Source organism: Mobula birostris, chromosome 25 (assembly GCF_030028105.1).
Source record: "Mobula birostris isolate sMobBir1 chromosome 25, sMobBir1.hap1, whole genome shotgun sequence".
Taxonomy (NCBI): domain Eukaryota; kingdom Metazoa; phylum Chordata; class Chondrichthyes; order Myliobatiformes; family Myliobatidae; genus Mobula; species Mobula birostris.
The window spans coordinates 10305050-10320452 of NC_092394.1; the positions used below are offsets into that span (position 1 = coordinate 10305050).

The 15403-nt window shown below is 44.4% G+C and overlaps 1 protein-coding gene across 2 annotated transcripts in view; it reads right to left on the reverse strand.

Annotated features, from left to right (window-relative positions):
• Window positions 1-205: 205 nt before the first annotated feature.
• LOC140187556 (aldehyde dehydrogenase family 3 member A2-like) overlaps window positions 206-15403 on the reverse strand; it is a 32804-nt gene continuing 17606 nt past the window's right edge. For both annotated transcript variants that reach the window (XM_072242958.1, XM_072242957.1), the window contains 3 exons: window positions 13358-13457; window positions 10917-11099; window positions 206-3377 (listed from right to left, as the gene is read on the reverse strand). In XM_072242958.1, the coding sequence (XP_072099059.1) occupies window positions 10933-11099; window positions 13358-13457 (267 nt within the window). In that variant the 3' untranslated portion in view covers window positions 206-3377; window positions 10917-10932. The remainder of the gene's footprint in view (window positions 3378-10916; window positions 11100-13357; window positions 13458-15403) is intronic.

Below are 15403 nucleotides of genomic sequence, written 5' to 3' on the forward strand. Positions count from 1 at the left end.
CACACATGCCACCAGCCTGAAAGATTACTTCCATCAAAGATTATTTACTCTTTAAAAATATCACTTTGATTTGTAGTAAAGCTCAGTGGTGGACAGGAGGTGAGGAGAGGATCCTCAGTCTAATCAACTCGGCAGTTCTTTGGATTTTTTTAAGAGACTGCAGGCTGTTTTCAAATAATAAATCAGACCAAGATCCATTACTTGAGATAATGAAATTTAATGGCAAAGTCAAGTGTTCAATTAAATGAAATAGAATGACTGTCCAAAGTAAACAAAGCAGTGAAATAGAATTGAACTCCCTAATAAATTTAGGCCTCATACTGGGGAAGGTTTCTCCCTGGAAAAGATGTATCAATCCAAGAGAGATGCAACATTGATTTTTCTGCTTGGCCACAGCTACGTGCAGTTTTGAATCTGACTTCAGAAGAGAGTTTGGGTACCAAGATCAGGGAGTCCAAAAGAAATCCAGGAACATTTCTCAATCCTTTTTGAGATCCTTATTTCCTGATGCTTCGTTGCAACCTTCCTCCTTTACATTGCATCCCTTCTTTTTAATTGAGAAAACCCCTTGCATTCCTTCGAGACTGAGTTTGACTTAGTTCTATCTCGTACTTTGGGTTCAGTGACCCGGATGGGAACTGCAGTCTCTTCCTCAGATGAGGCAGAGATGACTGACCAGGTGGATACAGTTGTCCCCTGCTTTTCAAACGTTTGCTTTATGAAACCTCACTGGTACGAAAGACCTACATTAGTTACCTGTTTTCGCTAACAGAAGGTGTTTTCACTGTTACGAAGAAAAGCAGCGTGCGATAAAAAAAGGCAGCGTGCGCCCCGAGCAGCCGCTCTCCCCCGGATTCGGAACTGCATTCTAGCCGGCATTGCTTTAACACATGCCTGTGAGCAGCCGTTTGCAAGATGAGTTCTAAGGTATCGGAAAAGCCTAAAAGAGCTCGTAAGGGTGTTACACTTAGCGTAAAACTAGACATAATTAAGCGTTTCGATCGTGGTGAATGAAGTAAGGACAAAGTGAGTTTGGCTTGTGGAAGTTGATGAAGATGATGTTGAAGAGGTTTTGGCATCCCATGACCAAGAACTGATAGATGAAGAGCTGATACAATTGGAAGAGGAAAGGATAATCGAAACCGAATGAGTAATGATAAAGTACGACTTTAATTTTGAAAGGGTACGTAGGTTTAGGGGATATTTGCAAGATGGTTTGAGTCCTTACAAAGAACTGTATGATAGAAAAATGCACGAGGCTAAGCAGTCAAGCAAGCCTTCCACATCAGCCACAGCAGACAACGAACCTCAACCTTCGACATCGAGGCAGGCAGACATAGAAGACAATGACCTGCCTGCCCTGATGGAAACAGACAACGATGAGTTGACACCCCAGTGTCCCACCACCCCAGCCCCCGGGCCGCAGACAGATACCAATTCACGGAGAATGCAGCGGTAGCCGGGAGGCACACAGCACATCTTTAAGAAAAAAGCCAAAATAAACATGCTAATTAATTAGGTGCCGCCCGGCTACTGCTGCATTCTCTGCGAATCGCCTCTGATCTGGGCTGACATTTACATGCCGGGCAGCACCTAATTAATTAGCTTGTTTATTTTGGCGTTTTTCTTAAAGACGTGCTGAGTGCGTCCTGGCTACCGCTGGACTGCTGCATGCTTCGCGGATCAGTGTTGGTTCGCTGCCTGGAGGGTGGGGTCCACTGCACCACCCAAACTCCGACGACTCAGTCTAACACACCATCATCAGTGTGCTCGGTGCTGCCCTCCCGATTCCCGTAAGTGATACTACACTGTACATACATTATTTCTACTTTATATTGGCTGTGTATTTTTACGTGTTATTTGGTATGATTTGGCAGCTTCATAGCTTAAAGGTTACTGGAGAGAGTGTTTCTGCCGAGAGCGCTTGCGTGAGATTTTCGCCACGGTGGACAGTTCAGGCAATGATTGTGGAAAAGTATTTCTACTTTATATAGGCTGTGTATTTATCATATCATTCCTGCTTTTACTATATGTTACTGTTATTTTAGGTTTTATGTGTTACTTGGCATGATTTGGTAGGTTATTTTTGGGTCTGCGAACGCTCACAAATTTTCCCCATATAAATAAATGGTAATTGCTTCTTCGCTTTACAACATTCCAGCTTACGAACCGTTTCATAGGAACGCTCTACCTTCGGATGGCGGGGGAAACCTATATTCTGTGAGGTGATGCACTCCTTCCTGTAGACTGTAGAGTTCTATGACAACCAGGTTCTCAATACCATCCCAAATTCCCTTCCTCCACTTTGAGTGGCCAGGAGTCAGACATTCCCCTGAGAAATGGTGCATTTCATGAAAAAGGCACGTTCTTGAACCTTTTCCTTTCTCCACCTGCTTGTCGCTTCACACAACAAAACTTGCAGTAGGGTCTGCTTTTGGAGACTGGAGTCAGACAAACAATGTGTACTGCCTAAGAGAACACCTTTCATAACATCAGGAAGTCCCAAACACTTCCTACGGGTAAAGTAGAACATTCTTAAAATACAATCACTGTTTGAGTGTCGAAAGGAAGGAAACAGAAAAAAAAGGTCAAGAAGGAGAACTGTAGAGGAGAAAGTGCACATACAGGCATGTAGAGTGAAACTCATGTGCAACTTGTCTATATTCAATACTTCTTTGAATTCTCCTCATTAAAACACCTATTCACCATGTTAACAATGCATTCAGGGGGATAAAATCTATAGCCCGCGATAGCAGTTAAGCACAAGAGATTCTGCAGACGCTGGAAATCCAGAGTAACACACACAAAATGCTGGAGGAACTCAGCAGATTAGGCAACATCTATGGAAATGAATAAAGAGTTGACATTTTGGGCCGAAACTCTTAATCAGGATGTGGATTTTTATTCCTTCCCATAAATACTGCCTGACCTGCTGAGTTCCTCACAGCATTTTGTGTGAATAACAGTTCAGCAGCTGATTTAGAGACAGATAATCTATTTCTGCACACAATTAAACCTTAGTAAATAAGAACACATTATATGATTAAAATAAGTAAGATGCAGTTGTAAAGTACAAAAGATTCAATGTTAAAAAATTAAATTTTGAATCAGAAGTTACAGTATGGGAGGCCATTTAGCTTACTTTGCCATTTCTGGCACTAGTTCCTCCATCCTGCATCTTAGTCATTAAGAATGTTAGAAGTTTGTCAGTTGATTGGGATGTTCCAATGGAAGAGTTTAGATTCCAAGAGTTGATTTGGTTGGATTTCTGTGCAGTTTGTTCAGCTCATTCTTCCCACAAAATAATGGCTTTACACAGGGCCTCAATCCCAAGGTTGTCAGAAGGTCAATGCCAATGAAGTTGGCCTGTTTATCATCTGAAGTAAAGAAGGAAGAAGCAGACAGCATTAGAAGGAGTTGTCAGTCTGTAGAATATAACTGTCACACTGCATCTTTGGACCCAAATGCAGGATCACACAGAGATTTGGAAGGGTTAAATAAAACCAGGAATTTTATAAACAAAACAGAACAGTTGAACTTACAGGGTGTTGGCTAACTTAGGATAACTCAGCCAGAACCACACTAGGCAAGGATCAAACACTGCCCCTTTAAATACACTCCAGGGCACGAAAGAATCTGTGCTCAGTTGATAAAACCCCAAACTCTAATATGTAACTATTATAATAAGAGTCAAAAGTCCAAGGATACTTAATTGGTCACCTGCAAAATCTCGGAATTAATTGTAAGTATTCAAGGACAATTTTAACTTCAATGTCCCCTGTCGGTCTGGAAGCGGGGGGGGGGGGCGGGGGGGGGGGAGAGAGAAAGAAAGAAATGTTGGAGTGAACACTTTGTTTTTGATGGACTGTAGACCATGGTCTCTCTTCGAGGGCTTTGCTGTTGCTCGCATGGTGGGTGGTGGGAATGCTGCTGCTTTATGCCACAATAATTTGGGGGAGGGGAAGGGGGGAGAGTTGATGTTGTTTGCTGCTGCTTGGGTGTGGGAGGGGCGAGGGGCTTTGGGGTTCTTACATCTTTTTTCTGCCATTCATTCTTTGGGGCTTTTCCTTCAGTTTTGAGGGTGTCTGCAGAGAGTAAGAATTTCAGGTTGTGTATTGTATACATCCTCTGATATTAAATGGAATTATTGAACTAAAGAAGACTGAACAATAACACATCAAAATCCCAAAGTGCAACAATACAGATAATTATAATTAATAAAACAGAGAATACAAAAAATCCACTACAAACAACTCAGAGCCCTCAGTATACTCTACCGATGACCCGAGGTCATGACAGAACCCCTGCCACCCTACAGCCAGCATCTGATGGCCCAGGACTATCTGGATATAAATGATGGAATTCTGAAATGAAGTCAAGATCCAAAATATCCCTGGAAGAAACCCAACACCGTTCTTCTGGACCATATCCCTCTCAGTCTACCAAGTATTGTAGTTGTCCCCTTAATTTCCTTGAATTAAGCAGTTTGTGTAGACAATTTCACCCTCTATGATCCTTGGTGGGGGTGGAGGCTTGGGAATCGGGGCCAAGGGACTACAATGGAAAGGTTTCAATTTGGATACACAAAAGGTGAGATGAATTCTCACAGAATGGGGAACTTGTAACATGTATGTTACCGGGTTAATTTTCCTAATGACTTTAAAGGGACCGATAAAGTGAGGGGCTAGGTCTATGATTCTAGCTTGAGTGGAAGGTCTTTAGTTGAAAGCCAGACCTGCTGACCGATATAGAAAGAGGGACTCAGCCATGTCTTTCTGTTGGCCTTGGCCTGTTGCCAGGCTGAACTTGCTTCCAGAGTCCCTTTGGCCTTCAGCCGCTTTTATTTGCACCTTGGAATAAATTGTCCGGTTGAGGGAACACCAACCTCAGCCTCCTGATCAGAGAAGAGAGGGAGCTGCAACCCAAATTGACATTCAAGAGGGGTCACACCCAATGATGAATGTTGTGGGTGAAATCACTCAGACTAAATGGTCACTCCAAGAGGACGGATTACCGCAAACCAGGCAGCGAAGAGTTTGCTCCAGGTCCTGGTTCGTCCTCTCAGTCTGTGCATTATTCTCTACAGATGGATCCTCGAGGAAAGACCAAAGGTAGCCTGCCAGACTGCCAGAAAATACCTGCCAGAATTTCGAGGTGAATTGGGGACCTCTGTCCAAAATAACATCAGTGGGAAAACCATGTACATAGAAAACCTGGTGCACAATCATTCCTGTAGTCTCTCGGGCTGATGGTAGCTTTGTTAAAAGAATGAAATGCAAGCCTTGGAAAACATATTGACCACAACTAAAATAGTGGTAAAAGGAAGTGATCTAGAGAAAGGTGAAACCAGGGGTATGAAGGAATGGGTAGAGGTTGAAGAAGGCCTTGCGGAGGGGAAGTAGGATCTTTGTAAAGGACATGTATGTCACAAGCTTAACATCCTTATATATACTGGCCCACCAGTACCTTCCTTTAATGAACTCTACAGTCCGCAAGATACCAGAGTGACCTGTTATCATAAGTGTGACCCCAGTTAACGACCCCAGATCATAACTCAGGTGGAACAAATAATTGACCGGGGGACCTCCTTCTGCAACCTGGTTAATCCCTTATAGTGCTTGTCGAATTTAGGAATCTACACCCTACAAGAAGGGGGCCATTGGCCTTTTGCCCAATATGAGGGATTCCAAACTTTCTACTATATCTGAGGGGGGCCCGAATTGTCTCAATAATGCATCAGGTTTCTGATTTTTAGACCCAGGACGATATGTTATAATAAAATTAAAATGATTAAAAAAAACAGTGACCGGTGTGCTAGCAGGGAATTCAGTCTTTTCACGTCCTGAATATAAGCTAAGTTCTTAAGGTCCATCCAGATGATGAATGGGTACCTAACCCCATCAAGCCAATGCCCTTGCTCCTCTAGTGCCAACTTCACCACCAAGAGTTCTTTATCCCTGATGTCGTATTTTACCTCAGCTGGTGATAGACATCTTGAAAAATAGGCACAAGAAATTAACTTCAAACCTCCCTCCTCCATTAAATGTGTTTTTGGTTCAGAGCTTCCAACATGGTAGCAAGTATGGATCATGTCTAGAAATGAAGTTTGGTTCCCTTTGCAGGTCCTGGACCAATCCTAACTCTTCCCAACTCTGCATCGTGCATTCTAATCTCACACATGGGAATACCCAACTCAAGAACCAATTAAGACCATAAGATATAGGAGCAGAATTAGGCCATTTGGCCTATCGAGTCTGCTCCACCATTCTATCATGGCTGATTTATTTTCCCACTCAACCCCATTCTCCTGCCTTCTCCTAGTAACCTTTGATGCCTTGAGTAATCAAAAATTACGAACCTCCGATTTACATATATCCAATGATTTGACCTGTGGTGATGAATTCCACAGATTCACCGCCTTCTGGCTATAGAAATTCCTCCTCATCTCTGTTCTAAAGGAATGTCCTTGTATTCTCTTCCTTATTAACCAATTGACAACATAGAAGGCCAAGATGTGTGCCACGTGTAAATTCAAGTCTATCATTCATGGCCTCCTCACCCACCCTTCCATTGGAGACTAGGAAATCAATAGATTAAAAAATATAAAAGTAAGCCCTTAGCCTCCTGGCACTAATAAGCCACAAAGATGTTCATTAGATTGGTGTCCCAAATACCATTCCACCTCCAAAAGGCACAATAGCAACTTGCCAAAATTCTTTGGTGCATCTCCCAAAGCTAGCAAGCGAGATCAAGTATTGTAGTAGGGACAGGATATTCAGAGTAGGACGATGGAGGAATGAGCATGTTGTAGGGAGATAAAGGCGACCCAAACAGGATTGGTAGCAAGCAGTTAAAGTCTGCAAAAGGCTCGAATCAAGCCAATATCTGTAGTGCAAGGTGAACTGGAGTAAACTCGTTCCTGGATACCAGCCTACCAACAGTTTCATAAAACTCCAGGACAGAAGCTCACCATTGTACGTACAGTACAAGGTAAAAGCAGAACTGTACACAGCCCACGGAGAAGATAGGTGCTGAAGCTTGATATTGCAAAAGGCTTACTTCACTCTATGTATAGGATGGCACGGTAGCACATTGGTTAGTACAACGCTCTACAGTACAGGCGGCCGGGATTCAATTCCCGCTGCTACCTGTGAGAGGTTTGTATGTTCTCCCTTTGACCACCTGGGTTTCCTCCTGGTGCTCCGGTTTCCTCCCACAGTCCAAAGACAAACCGGTTGGTAGGTTTATTGGTCAGTGTAAACTGTCCCACGATTAGGCTAGAATTAAATCGGGGGAATTGCTGCGTGGTGCGGCTTGAAGGGCCGAGAGGGCTTATTCCACACTAAATCTCAATTATAAACAAAGAAAAAGTATACATAGCATATGTGGGATAGAGATAGTGGGAGAAAAATAGACAGGAAATAGTACAAGAATAATAAAAGCTTTGGATTGGGGAGTATTCGTTTTAAGTTATGTGACTCCCTTGTTGACATCAGCTTGTAATAAAGAAAATGTTTATTCTGAAGTGAATTGAAATAGGCTTGATGTGAATTCTTTATGTCTACAGATATGTTGAAATGGAACCACCTTAATCTCAAACAACAAGAATTCTGCAGATGCTGGAAATTCAAGCAACACACATCAAAGTTGCTGGTGAACGCAGCAGGCCAAGCAGCATCTGTAGGAAGAGGTGCAGTCGACGTTTCAGGCCGAGACCCTTCGTCAGGACTAACTGAAGGAAGAGTGAGTAAGGGATTTGAAAGTTGGAGGGGGAGGGGGAGATCCAAAATGATAGGAGAAGACAGGAGGGACAGGGATGGAGCCAAGAGCTGGACAGTTGATTGGCAAAAGGGGATACGAGAGGATCATGGGACAGGAGGTCCGGGAAGAAAGACAAGGAGGAGGGGGGGACCCAAAGGATGGGTAAGAGGTATATTCAGAGGGACAGAGGGAGAAAAAGGAGAGTGAGAGAAAGAATGTGTGCATAAAAATGAGTAACAGATGGGGTACGAGGGGGAGGTGGGGCCTAGCGGAAGTTAGAGAAGTCGATGTTCATGCCATCAGGTTGGAGGCTACCCAGACGGAATATAAGGTGTTGTTCCTCCAACCTGAGCGTGGCTTCATCTTTACAGTAGAGGAGGCCGTGGATAGACATGTCAGAATGGGAATGGGATGTGGAATTAAAATGTGTGGCCACTGGGAGATCCTGCTTTCTCTGGCGGACAGAGCATAGATGTTCAGCAAAGCGGTCTCCCAGTCTGCGTCGGGTCTCGCCAATATATAAAAGGCCACATCGGGAGCATCGGACGCAGTATATCACCCCAGTCGACTCACAGGTGAAGTGTTGCCTCACCTGGAAGGACTGTTTGGGGCCCTGAATGGTGGTAAGGGAGGAAGTGTAAGGGCATGTGTAGCATTTGTTCCGCTTACACGGATAAGTGCCAGGAGGGAGATCAGTGGGGAGGGATGGGGGGGGCGAATGGACAAGGGAGTTGTGTAGGGAGCAATCCCTGCGGAATGCAGAGAGAGGCGGGGAGGGAAAGATGTGCTTAGTGGTGTGATCCCGTTGGAGGTGGCGGAAGTTACGGAGAATAATATGTTGGACCCGGAGGCTGGTGGGGTGGTAGGTGAGGACCAGGGGAACCCTATTCCTAGTGGGGTGGCGGGAGGATGGAGTGAGAGCAGATGTATGTGAAATGGGGGAGATGCGTTTAAGAGCAGAGTTGATAGTGGAGGAAGGGAAGCCCCTTTCTTTAAAAAAGGAAGACATCTCCCTCGTCCTAGAATGAAAAGCCTCATCCTGAGAGCAGACGCGGCGGAGATGGAGGAGTTGCGAGAAGGGGATGGCGTTTTTGCAAGAGACAGGGTGAGAAGAGGAATAGTCCAGATAGCTGTGAGAGTCAGTAGGCTTATAGTAGACATCAGTGGATAAGCTGTCTCCAGAGACAAAGACAGAAAGATCTAGAAAGGGGAGGGAGGTGTCGGAAATGGACCAGGTAAACTTGAGGGCAGTGAAAGTTGGAGGCAAAGTTAATAAAGTCAACAAGTTCTGTATGCGTGCAGGAAGCAGCGCCAATGCAGTCGTCGATGTAGCGAAGGAAAAGTGGGGGACAGATACCGGAATAGGCACGGAACATAGATTGTTCCACAAACCCAACAAAAAGGCAGGCATAGCTAGGACCCATACGGGTGCCCATAGCTACACCTTTAGTTTGGAGGAAGTGGGAGGAGCCAAAGGAGAAATTATTAAGAGTAAGGACTAATTCCGCTAGACGGAGCAGAGTAGTGGTAGAGGGGAACTGATTAGGTCTGGAATCCAAAAAGAAACGTAGAGCTTTGAGACCTTCCTGATGGGGGATGGAAGTATATAAGGACTGGACATCCATGGTGAAAATAAAGCGGTGGGGGCCAGGGAACTTACAATCATTCAAAAGAGATTCCTCTTCTCACCCTGTCTCTTGCAAAAACGCCATCCCCTTCTCGCAATTCCTCCGTCTCCGCCGCATCTGCTCTCAGGATGAGGCTTTTCATTCTAGGATGAGGGAGATGTCTTCCTTTTTTAAAGAATGGGGCTTCCCTTCCTCCACTATCAACTCTGCCCTTAAGCGCATCTCCCCCATTTCACGTACATCTGCTCTCACTCCATCCTCCCGCCACCCCACTAGGAATAGGGTTCCCCTGGTCCTCACCTACCACCCCACCAGCCTCCGGGTCCAACATATTATTCTCCGTAACCTCCAACGGGATCCCACCACTAAGCACATCTTTCCCTCCCTGCCTCTCTCTGCATTCCGCAGGGATCGCTCCCTATACAACTCCCTTGTCCATTCGTCCCCCCCATCCCTCCCCACTGATCTCCCTCCTGGCACTTATCCGTGTAAGCGGAACAAGTGCTACACATGCCCTTACACTTCCTCCCTTACCACCATTCAGGGCCCCAAACAGTCCTTCCAGGTGAGGCAACACTTCACCTGTGAGTCGACTGGGGTGATATACTGCGTCCGGTACTCCCGATGTGGCCTTTTATATATTGGCGAGACCCGACACAGACTGGGAGATCGTTTTGCTGAACATCTACGCTCTGTCCGCCAGAGAAAGCAGGATCTCCCAGTGGCCACATATTTTAATTCCACATCCCATTCCCATTCTGACATGTCTATCCACGGCCTCCTCTACTGTAAAGATGAAGCCACGCTCAGGTTGGAGGAACAACACCTTATATTCCGTCTGGGTAGCCTCCAACCTGATGGCATGAACATCGACTTCTCTAACTTCCGCTAGGCCCCACCTCCCCCTCGTACCCCATCTGTTACTCATTTTATGCACACATTCTTTCTCTCACTCTCCTTTTTCTCCCTCTGTCCCTCTGAATATACCTCTTGCCCATCCTCTGGGTCCCCCCCCCACTTGTCTTTCTTCCCGGACCTCCTGTCTCATGATCCTCTCGTATCCCCTTTTGCCAATCACCTGTCCGGCTCTTGGCTCCATCCCTCCCCCTCCTGTCTTCTCCTATCATTTTGGTTCTCCCCTCCTCCTCCCACTTTCAAATCTCTTACTAACTCTTCCTTCAGTTAGTCCTGACGAAGGGTCTCGGCCTGAAACGTCGACTGCACCTCTTCCTACAGATGCTGCCTGGCCTGCTGCGTTCACCAGCAACTTTGATGTGTGTTACCACCTTAATCTCCGTGTTTTAAAACATATTTCCTCTCCTCCTTTGCCTCCAGCTAGGATCCTAGCATTTCCTATTCAATAGCTGTTTTGGAAGACCTTGATGGAAATATGGGCAAGGCTTCAAGAGCTATTGTGTCTTCTTTCACAAAAGCAAAAATGGGAGATGTGGGCAATAAAGCCAGAGTTGCCAGCATCTATAGAACTAAACAAACTACCTTTGAACCGCAATGACAACCAGTACTTACCATACAACGCTTTTCATTACTTCTTCAACAACCATTGCGTCCACTTTTGCTTTGATTCAGTAGCGGGCGCGTAGCGCACACTGTTCAATTTTTCCATGCCCAGTGACTTCAGCACACAGGCTCGGCGATGACTGAATGTTTCAAAGCTGTACTTGCCATGGTATGCCCCGAAGCCACTTGTACCTGTAAACAGGCAGGACACTTACTTTTGCAAGATTATGCATTATTTGTAAAAATTGCAAAAATACAATTCAGGACACCCCCCCACATCACCTTACAAGTTGTACACAATTTACATAATATTCACATGACATCAATATTTCTTTCTGAAGCAAACCATTAGTGATATATGTGAGTTTTGGACATTTTGCACCCTTACAATATGGTCTATAAACTCCTCCTAGTCATGTATCTTTTGAATGTTGTTATGATAGCTGCATCAACCACTTTCTCTGTCAATTCATTACATTTATATCACCACACTCTCTGTCTGAAGTAGTTTCCTCCAAGTGCCTTTTAAATCCTCACATCTCAACTTAAACCTATGTGCTCTGGTTTTTTACTTCCCATTCCCTGGGAAAAAACTGTTGTATATTCACCGTTTCTATGCCCCGCGTGATTCTGTACACCTCTACCCTCAATCAGTTATCTTCCAAGGAATTAAGTCCTAGCCTTCAACCTCTCCCTATAACTCAGGCCCTTGAGTCCTGACAGTATCTTTGTAAGTGTTGTTTGTACTCTAGAAACCCATTGCTGAACTCCCTTCCCTGGGAACGTTTGGTGCCTCTGGGCCTATGCTCACCGGAGTTTAGAAGAATGAGAGGAGACCTCGTTGAAAGTTACCAAATATCGAAAGGCCCAAGATGGAGTGGATGTGGAGAGGATGTTTCCAATCGTGGGAGGGTCTAGGACCAGAGGGCACAGACTCAGAATAGAGAGATGACCCTTTAGAATAGAGATGAGGAGGAATTTCTTTAGCCGTAGGGTGGTGAATCTGTGAAATTCATTGCCACAGGTAGCTGTGAAGGCCAAGTCATTGGGTATATTTAAAGCGGAGGTCGATAGGTTCTTGATTAGTAAAGGCAGGAGAATGACATCAGTGGGATAATAAACCAGCCATGATGGAATGGTGGAGCAGATTTGATGGGCTGAATGGCCTAATTCTGTTCCTATGTCATTGGTCTTATCATTACTAGAGACATAAATTATTGTGCTGCTACAGTGTAATTTAATCCCATTAAGATCGATGTACAAGTTAGTAAATAAAATCTGACTGATTTGAACCAGAGGTTATTTTGCACTATAGCAGATTGAAAAACGCCTCTGGGTTCAGCTTACGATACAGAAGTGCGATGAAACCTGGAGTGTTGCAATATTTATTTAGAAGATAGAAGAACTCTTTTCTAGATGGATTGAGTGGCCTACTTCATCCATAAGACCATACGATACAGGAGCAAAAGTAGGCCATTCAGCCCATCGAGACTCCTCTGCCAGTCAATCATCCATATTTATTCTGTGACCCAACTTGATACAAAGGTCACAAGGAAAATTGAGTGAACTGGTATAATCAGTATATCTTTAAAGTGAGAGGAGAAAGACGTAAAGGGGATCTGAGGAGCATGTTTCTCCGCACTGATAGTGTTGGGGACATGGAATAAGCTTACAGACGTGGTGGTAGGGACAGGTACAATTACGATATTTAAAAGGCATTTTGGCAGGTGCACGGTTCAGAAGGAAATGGGCAAAACTCAAGCAAACTCGTTTAGTGTAGATAGGCTTCTTTGTCAACATGGATGAGTTGGACTGAAAGGGTTGTGTTCTATACCTCTATGAATCTATGTATTAAAAAGGGGAGGGGGCAAAAGATAGCTATAGTCCTATAACGGTCAATCCCATTGCATCTTCTGAACTTGGTCAGGGAGCTGAACGAAGCTGGAGTACAAGAGCAAAGATGGTCCTTGTTGAATAATGAGTAATGAATTGTAGCACTCTTCCATGGGAACAAATACTAACCTTCCTTTGCTAATTCACCCATCATTATTCCTACTCAAGGTATTCCAGAGAAGGAGAATGAAGTGGGAGAAAGCAAACTAAATGAGCAATTTTACAATATAGGAAGGGAAAGGCAGACAATTTGTCTATGGCAAGGTTCCATCAATGGCATTTCAGAAAAAAAGTTTTATCTCTAATTTATTGCATCTCATCTTTCATAAAGACTTAACTCGAGTACCTCAGCTGAAAGATGTACTGATACGCGAAGCTGGTGTAGATGGACAATCTGTTGAGCCAAAGGACCTGGTTTCATGCTGTACAACTCTATAACTTTACTGCTTCCTTACATGCCCTGGTTTGCCCTGGAGGAACATATTCCCTTTCCTTCCCAGCGCAGCCTGTGAAGTCCAACCTATGAACAGGAGAATAAATGCACATGTTGAACTCACCCACGCCTCCAAACGGGAGAGTGTGGAGAGTATAATGGATGAGGCAGTCATTGGCTGTGACTCCGCCACTGGACGTCTTTGCGATCATCTTCTTTATCAACTGCACAAAGAAAAAGAGGGACATGCAAAACACAGTTGTAAGATGTACTGCCCGGTTAGATCTATCCTAGAGCTGGAGATCAACCACTATGCAGCCTTTCCATCATGGCCTTGAGACACTCCAACATTGCAAGGCTCAGGACAGGAGCATTTACATACTGAGCCAAAGCAGGAGATGTTGGGTTTAAGGATGAAGAATCGATTTTGTTCACCATATACTGTACATTTACATGCATTAGGAATTTGTTGTGGTGTGTTGGCAAGTTATGCTGCAAAATCAGTAACATTCAATAATAATAAAGAATTACATAAAAAATAATGTTAGAGTTTATAGTACAGATATAATATGGAATAAAATATGAATAATTATGTAAATACCAGCATGTAAACAGCATTATTAAAAAGTTGTTTATTCAAGTGTTTATAGTGCCTATAGAAACATAGAACATTGAAAACCTACAGCACAATTCAGCCCACAATGCTGTGCCGAACATGTACTTACTTTAGAAATCACCTAGGGTTACCCATAGCCCTCTATTTTTCTAAGCTTCATATACCTATCCAGGAGTCCCTTAAAAGACCCTATTGTATCCATCTCCACCGCCACCACCGGCACCCATTCCATGCACTCACCACTCTCTGCGTAAAAAACTTACCCCTGATGTCTCCTCTGTACCTGCTTCCAAGCACCTTAAAACTGTGCCCTTTCGTGTTAGCCACTTCAGCCCTGGGAAAAAGCCTCTGACTATCCACATGTCAATGCCTTTCACCATCTTATGTACCTTGATCAGGTCACCTCTCATCCTCCGCCGCTCCAAGGAGAAAAGACCGAGTTCACTCAACTTATTCTCATAAGGCAGGTCCCCAATCCAGGCAACATCCTTGTAAATCTCTTCTATACCCTTTCTATAGTTTCCACATCTTTCGTGTAGTGAGGTGACCAGAACTGAGCACAGTACTCCAACTGGGGTCTCATCAGGGTCCTATATAGCTGTAACATTACCTCTCAGCTCTTAAACTCAATCCCACGGTTGATGAAGGCCAATGCACTGTATGCCTTCTTAACTACAGAGTCAACCTGCACAACAGCTTTGAGTGTCCTATGCACACAGACCCCAAGATCCCTCTGATCCTCCACACTGCCAAGAGTCTTACCATTAATACTATATTCTGCCATCATATTTGACCTACCAAAATGAACCACCTCATACTTACCTGGGTTGAACTCCATCTGCCACTTCTCAGCCCAGTTTTGCATCCTATCGATGCCCTGCTGTAACCTCTGACAGCCCTCCACACTATCCACAATAACCCCAACCTTTGTGTCATCAGCAAATGTACTAACCCATCCCTCCACTTCCTCATCTAGGTCATTTATAAAAATCACAAAGAGAAGGGGTCCCAGAACAGATCCCTGAGACACACCACCGGGCACCGACCACCATGCGGAATATGATCCGTCTACAACCACTCTTTGCCTTCTGTGGGCAAGCCAGTTCTGGATCCACAAAGCAAGGACCCATGCCTCCTTACTTTCTCAATAAGCCTTGCATGGGGTACCTTATCAAAAGACTTGCTGAAATCCACATACACTACATACACTGCTCTACTTTCATCAACATGTTTAGTCACATCCTCAAAAAATTCAATCAGGCTCGTAAAACACGACCTGCCTTTTCCTGTCCAGTTCTTTGAAATGGTTAATTACCAAGAATTTTAATATCATCAGCTTAAGATGATGACAGTGATGGGGCAAAGGGAAGGGAAATCCAGTGGACAAAGCCCAGATTGTAATTGCAAAAATATGGGCAACCCTACTTTTTCCACAAAGCTACTTTACAGCAGCAGGGTTATGGACTTGCAGGATAAGCATCTAAGGTTGGGATTTACTATACAGAATGCAGAAGAAATTGCCCTATCCTTTCTATCTCCATCTCCCAAATGAAA